General features: G+C 42.4%; 1 protein-coding gene across 4 annotated transcripts in view; it reads left to right on the forward strand.

The window, feature by feature from the left end:
• Positions 1-6,881, forward strand: part of TPD52L1 (tumor protein D52-like 1) — a 95,123-nt gene that overhangs the window by 38,171 nt on the left and 50,071 nt on the right. For all 4 annotated transcript variants that reach the window (XM_019537985.1, XM_019537986.1, XM_019537987.1 and 1 more), the window contains exon 3: positions 4,861-5,009. In XM_019537985.1, the coding sequence (XP_019393530.1) occupies positions 4,861-5,009 (149 nt within the window). The remainder of the gene's footprint in view (positions 1-4,860; positions 5,010-6,881) is intronic.

The following is a 6,881-nucleotide window of genomic DNA, read 5'->3' on the forward strand; positions in this document are numbered from 1 at the left end:
CAGGGGGCTCTGCGGCTGCTGAGGGGGTGTCTGGGGGGCTTCGGGGGAGCGGGGGCGCAGCGGGCTTTCACCCGCGCGTCTCTCACTGCTCCGGAGCCTAACTGAGCTTTTTTTTCCCTGTTTGGCGGGCCCTTTTATACTTCCTGCCCCATATTTTGTTGAAGTGTATTCCTCCCATGACCATTTTCCCCTCCAGCTCTCACTTAAGCACCATGCATGTGAAGGAACTAATGTATATTCCAAATATAATTAATAGAACTATATGTTTTGTTTTGTTGGTAATAAACAGGTATTATTATATTTCTTAAGGTCAGGTCGAGACATCGGTAGCAAGGCTCCTTTCTCCCATATAAGTATTCAGAAAGATACAGTCCCAGTCACAATGTGCTGTGCAAAAAGTACATGAGAGAGAGAAGTATATGCTGCAGGATCATTTTTAAAACTACAGCATCAACTTAAAATTTATATTACGCTCTGAAAATGTATGGTCTTTAATTAGTATAAGAAACCTAAAAGATAATTATAGGTTAAACTACAGGAAAGAAGTAAGTTTTCTCTTGTTTCAGAGGATGCATAAGTCAGACTTGTCTGGGTTTTTCACTGTTTTCTCTGCAATGGCAGTAAGCCCAGAATTCTCAGAAAGATGATGCCAGATGCCATTTTTTTCCTTCAGGTGCTCAGTTTCAAAACGGAAACAGATTATTTCTAACAGCTTATTTCAGGCCTAACAGAATATTTGTGAGAAGCACAATTCTGGAGAGTAGCCACCTTCCCCTATCATTTACATGGATCTTTTACTCATCAGTAGGAGACAAAAGCATCAGGGGGAATGTTTCTAAAACCCACTGCAAGTGGCAGGAAGCCTCTGTGGTTCTCAGCTAACAAAAACTTTCCTTATGTGCTTTATTTCAGGCAATGGATAACATTTTCGGGAGTGTCTCAGCAATTCAGTAGTGTAATCCATGTTTATTTTCAAAAACAGTCTAATAGTGGGATTTTCAAAAAACCCTGAGCAGGTTTGATGCCTTGCTTCCATGGAAGGTAGCCTAACGTGCTTAAGTGCTTTTTTTAAAAATCTGTCTAAGTCCTTAAGCCTTTATGTTCAATACTTAGAAGTTCCAAGTCAGTGTTGTTTGGATACCTGAGGAATGTTTGGTACTATTTTAAACTTTTCTTTTAAACAATGACATTTTAAGTTGATGGTGTCCTGTTTTAAAACACAAATTTATTTTTTTTTAAACAAAATGCTTTTCTTTTCTTTAATAGTGTATAATGTCCATATCCATAGTATTATGCAAAAAGTCAGTGCTTACATGAGGATTTGAAGATTTAATTGTCTAACTGAACAGATGGAAAGTAATGTTAATCAAAAGACTTTGAATAGTCACATCCAGGTATGTAATGAGCTGTCTAGTGCTGGTCCCTATAGGGAGCATTAAAAAGTATTTAAGTATCTGTAAGTAATAGAAGTAACCTAGTTGTTTTGTTTTAATCTTGAACAGTATTGTAGTGTTAAGGGGACAAACTGGCACACTGGGTGCTTAGTTTTTGAGCAAATGGAACAGTTTCACTAAATTAATGCCTGCTTTAAATCAGACCTGTTTAATTTCTTTTCTTTCTTTCTTTTCCTCCAAATATTTGCTCAGTTAACCCTTCACAGATTCTGGGTATTTTCTAATGATTCTGAAACTTAACTTTGCTGCTTCTGTAATGTCGAAAAGAGGACCACTTGTTAGTTGTTTTATGATTGCTAAAATGGCAAGCAATTCTAGATCTTGGTGATCTTGAATTCCACAAATGAAATGATGACACTATCACAATCTAGAGGAATTTTAGTATTGACCTCAATCCAGCTCTGTAGGTGTCTACAATTTCATGTTTATTCCTGACATACTTGTATAATATAAATGCCAGGTAAAGGCCAATGAGAAGCCCAAAGGCTGAGAATTAAACCATCTGACTTGTAAAGGGCCAGTGAGTCTCTGGTCAGTTTTGTGGTGTAACAGAATGTATTATTTATTTATTCATTGATTCATTTATTTGTTTTCGTGGTGCCCTCCTCCAAAAAGGCTTAAGGTGCTTTACAGTAAAAACAAGATAGCTTATAAAATATTAAAATATTAGATATTTTTGCCCTCCCCTATAGTGGGGGAACATTGCCTTCTACCTGGAATCTCGTGAGCATATTTTAACCTTTTTTACAGAAGCAGGAGGTTGGCTGCCATGGTCCCCCTGCTTTACCTGTGGCAGGTTAGGGTGTTATGTCTCGTGTTATGTCAGGTTTGATGGTCATTTTACTGAGAGGTTAGATTATGGATTTGTATAGGATAATTTGAATAAGGATGATCCTGCCTCAGGCTGGAGGTTTGACCTATGGAGGTGCCTTCTATCCCTCCTTCTCTATGAGTTCACTATAATTTTCATGAAAATAAAATAGTAAATGATAAATTAGTAGTCAGGATAAAAGTAGTTCTGAAGATTGACATCTCAAATATAGTCTTGAAGATCAATGACTGATCCTTCTGTTGCATGCATCGTTGTCTGCAGCCTACGTGATTAAATCATAGTATCCAGTAGGGGGCGCCATGGAAGGAAGGACTAGCCACCGTCCGCCCACATGCACACACACATAGTGCAGGGGCTGCTTGGCCCACTGGCAGCTCAACACCCCAGCCATGGGCAACTTTGGGTCCGACAAAATATGACCCGTCCACCACCACCTCAAAGGGTGGTGATGGACGGGTCATATTCAACCTGGGGGGAAGTGGGCAAAGGAGTCCCCCAGGGCTCGGTCCTGGGGCCTGCGCTGTTCAATTTCTTCATCAGCGATTTGGACAATGGGGGAATTGCAACCTGTTTAAATTCGCTGATGATACCAAAATTTGGGGTGAGGTGAGCACGCTAGCAGGGAGGGAAAGACTGCAACAAGACCTGGATAGGTTACGGGAGTGGGCTGCATAAACAGGATGTGTTTCAATACTGACAAGTGCAGGGTGCTAGAAACCAGCAGCACACTTATAGAATGGGAAACTCCCTTCTTGAGAGCACAGAGGCGGAAAGGGATCTTGGAGTCGTTATTGACTCCAAGATGAACATAAGCCGACAATGCGAGGTCGCGATTGGCAGGGCTAACCGGACCTTGTCGTGCATCCACAGGTGCATCTCAAGTAGAGCCAAAGAGGTGATCCTCCCCCTCTACACGACGCTGGTCAGGCCACAGCTGGAGTACTGCGTCCAGTTCTGTGCGCCCCACTTCAGGAGGGATGTGGACAACATTGAAAGGGTCCAGAGGAGGGCCACCCGCATGATCCGGGGACAACAGGGCAGACCCTACATTGAAAGACTGCGGGACCTAAACCTGTTCAGCCCTCACAAGAGAAGGCTGAGGGGGGACCTGGTGACTGTCTATAAACTCACTAGGGGGGACCAGAAGGGTTTAGGGGAGACGCTGTTTCCCCTAGCGCCCCCTGGCATGACAAGGAACAATGGACACAAATTATTGGAGAGTAGACTTAGATTAGACATCCGCAAGAACTACTTCACAGTTAGAGCAGCTAGGATCTGGAACCAACTTCCAAGGGAAGTGGTGCTGGCTCCTACCCTGGGACTCTTTAAGAAGAGGCTTGATGCCTACCTGGCTGGACTCATTTGAGCCCAGTCTTTTCTCCTGCCCGGGCAGGGGGTCGTACTTGAAGATCTACAAGGTCCCTTCCGACCCTACTTCTATGATTCTATGGAAAAAAAAAAGATCTGGTCCCTCACCATAACATGACAGAAAAATTGAAACGGTGGGATTTCAATTTAGGGGGCTTAGAATAAAACCCTGAGGACTAAACCCCTGTCATGTAATAATCGTTCTTGTGCGCTTGTACACATGTATGTCCCTTATCCTCACCAGCTTCAGTATTACAGGATGCCTTTTTAGCTTATGAGCCTTTTCTGCTAGTGATGTTAAAGCTTGGGCAAATTAGAGTGTTACTCACAGCATGAGAATATTGAATAAATGGCCAACTGTTTTCAGCTGTCCTCTTCTTAGCCAGATGTCCTATTTATATGCTAGCTAACAACATTATTTTTGTATAAAATGAAGTCTGAAAAATGTTGTTTGAAAAGATATGTTTGCCAAAGAATGAACAGTGGCACCAAAGAACCCCTTTTGACTGAACATATTCTTTAGAATGTATTCATGCACAAATTGGCTAGATCAAGATTGGTTCCTGGTTTTTAATTTCTTTTTCTTCTTTAATTATCAAGGATTAGGTGCCAGGTTAGAGGGCCCGATTACACTTTTCTATATAAAAAATATCTCCCTACAAATAAGATTAAATCTAGTCATCCAGCCTAAAAGGCTTTTAAAAAGTAGATGGTCCCTAAATTCATCCATGTCTTTGCTGGCTGTGGAAGAGTGTTGGGAAGCATGGTGACTTTAAGGCACCTCTGTACTTTTAGTATGTTTAAGGGCTGATACAACTTTTATGCTTGGGGTGCAAATGAACCCATGTAGCCAGTGGTCATTTCAGACCAGCTGGAGTAGGGAAGCATTCTTTAGTATGCCCTTCCTTTCCTCTACATGTTAGCCCTTCAAGGAGCCAGTAACTCTTTTTCTAGCTAGCTGTATTTGTAGTGAGATGAGGATGGAATAGCATGTTTGCAGAGACTTGTATTTTGAGTACAGTTATAATGTAGAGTATGTTTTGGGCGTGTTAGAATCAGCAAAGTTACTTAAATTCTTTTTTTCTGCTCTATACCTGTCAGCCGCAGATTCATGTTATCCTCAGTACGACTTTTAAAACTTGGCATATGGTATTTCTTTTTTTTTCTGTGATCACATAGGCTAACATTTTTCTTCATTCCATTCAGCTAGAGGATGAAATTTCAACCTTACGACAAGTGTTAGCAGCCAAAGAGAAGCACCTGGTGGAAATCAAGCAAAAGCTTGGTGTCAGCTTGATGAATGAGCTGAAACAGAACTTCAGCAAAAGCTGGCATGATGTGCAGACCACTTCTGCGTGAGTACAAAACTTGTGTATATTCCTTTTTTCCATGGTATGCAGCATGTAATGTGTTTGATCTTTTTGGAACCCTTGAACAGTGCTACCTGCTGAAAAACTGGCCACATAGATGCAAACTACAGGTGCTACAGGAGCTAGGATGACAAACTCCGTAAAGCACCAAGATGGTTTGAAACAAAACTATGGCATAACCTATACTACCAAACCAAGTCCTGCCCTTATCCCACAGATTCCAGATACAAAGAAGAATAGTATGATCTCTTGGTCCTGTATGTGTGTCTCTACTTTTAATTTTCCTTTCTTTGTAGAAAAACTGCAACTACAAGAAATATACTTATGCATGAATTAAAAAGGCCTCTGGTACTCAAAAATGCTTAATACACAACTTCATGTGGGAATTTCCATCAGTTTTCATAATTTACTTCAGTAAAGGAATTCATAGATTGTAAGGCTGGAAGAGACTTCAGAAGATCATTGGGTCCAGCCCCCTGCACCAGCAGGAAGGATAACTGAGGGTCAGGTGACCCCAGCAAGGTGACTGTCTAGTCTTCTCTTGAAGATTTCAAGGGTAGGTGATTGTACCATCTCTGGGAGGAACTTATTCCACCCTGGACTTATTCCACAGTCTGGACACCCTGACTGTGAAGAAGTTTTTCCTAAGGTTAAGCCTGAATTGATCTTCCAGGAGTTTGTGGCCATTGCTCCTGGTTTTCCCTTTGGGTGCCCTGGTGAACTGTTGCTCGCTGAGCCCTTGATGTACTCTCCTAGTGTAGTGGTAAGCTGCTACCAGGTCCCCTTTTTCCTCAGGCTGAAGAGTCCCCAATTCCTCAGCCTTTCTTTGTACGGCTTGCTTTTTAAGACTCTGATCATACTGGTGGCTCTTCTCTGGAATCTCTCAAGCTTATCCACATCCTTGTTACAGTGTGGTGCCCAGAACTGGATGCAGTACTTCAGCTTCGGTCTCACCAGTGCTGAGAAGAGCAGAAGAATCACCTCCTTGGCTTTGCTGGAGATGTATCAATTGATGCATGCCAGAGTATTATTTGCCCTACTGGCTACAGCATCGCACTGCCAGCTCATATTCATATCGTGGTCTATTATTACCCTCAGGTCTCTTTCATTTGTGGTGCTGGTCAGTTTGGTGCTGCCAAGCCTGTAGGTGTGTTGAGGGTTGCTTGTCCTGAGGTGGAGTACTTTACATTTCTGATTTCAACTTGCTAGCATGTCTAGGTCCATCTGTAACTTGTAGCCTATCTTCAAGCATGACCACACTTCCCCATAACTTGGTGTCGTATGCACCAATTCAACAACATTAAAAAAATAGTCAACTATAGGAGCAGCAATGTTGCCTTGTGTTTGAAAGAAGGGACTTGAATTGTCCTTCACTGTCAGGGCGGCTAGGATCTGGAACCAACTTCCAAGCGAAGTGGTGCTGACTCCTACCCTGGGGGTCTTTAAGACAAGGCTTGACAGTCACCTTGCTGGGGTTGTTTGACCTCAGTACTCTTTCCTGCCAGGAAAGAGTTGGACTTGATGATCTGCTCAGGTCCCTTCCGACCCTACTAACTATGAAACCATGAATTCATGAGTCCTGATTCTGCTCAGGGCTTTGATATTGGCTTACAGTGTGAGGCTGGGTAAATATTAACTAATTTTAGTCTCTGCTTGCCAATGTGTAAAAGGCTTGAATTTACCTCACCGAAAAGCACGTTGTGAAGCTCAAGTCGTGTGTATAAAGTGCCTTGAGATCCCTGGATAAAAGGTAACATAGAAGGCTTTACGAGGACTTGTGGTGCTCTGGTGTGGTGCCAGAGGACTGGAAGAGGGCCAATGTGGTTCCCATCTTAAAAAAAGGGAGGAAGGAGGACC

The sequence above is a fragment of the Crocodylus porosus genome, unplaced genomic scaffold, assembly GCF_001723895.1.
Source record: "Crocodylus porosus isolate Cpor-Errol unplaced genomic scaffold, CroPor_comp1, whole genome shotgun sequence".
Classification (NCBI taxonomy): domain Eukaryota; kingdom Metazoa; phylum Chordata; order Crocodylia; family Crocodylidae; genus Crocodylus; species Crocodylus porosus.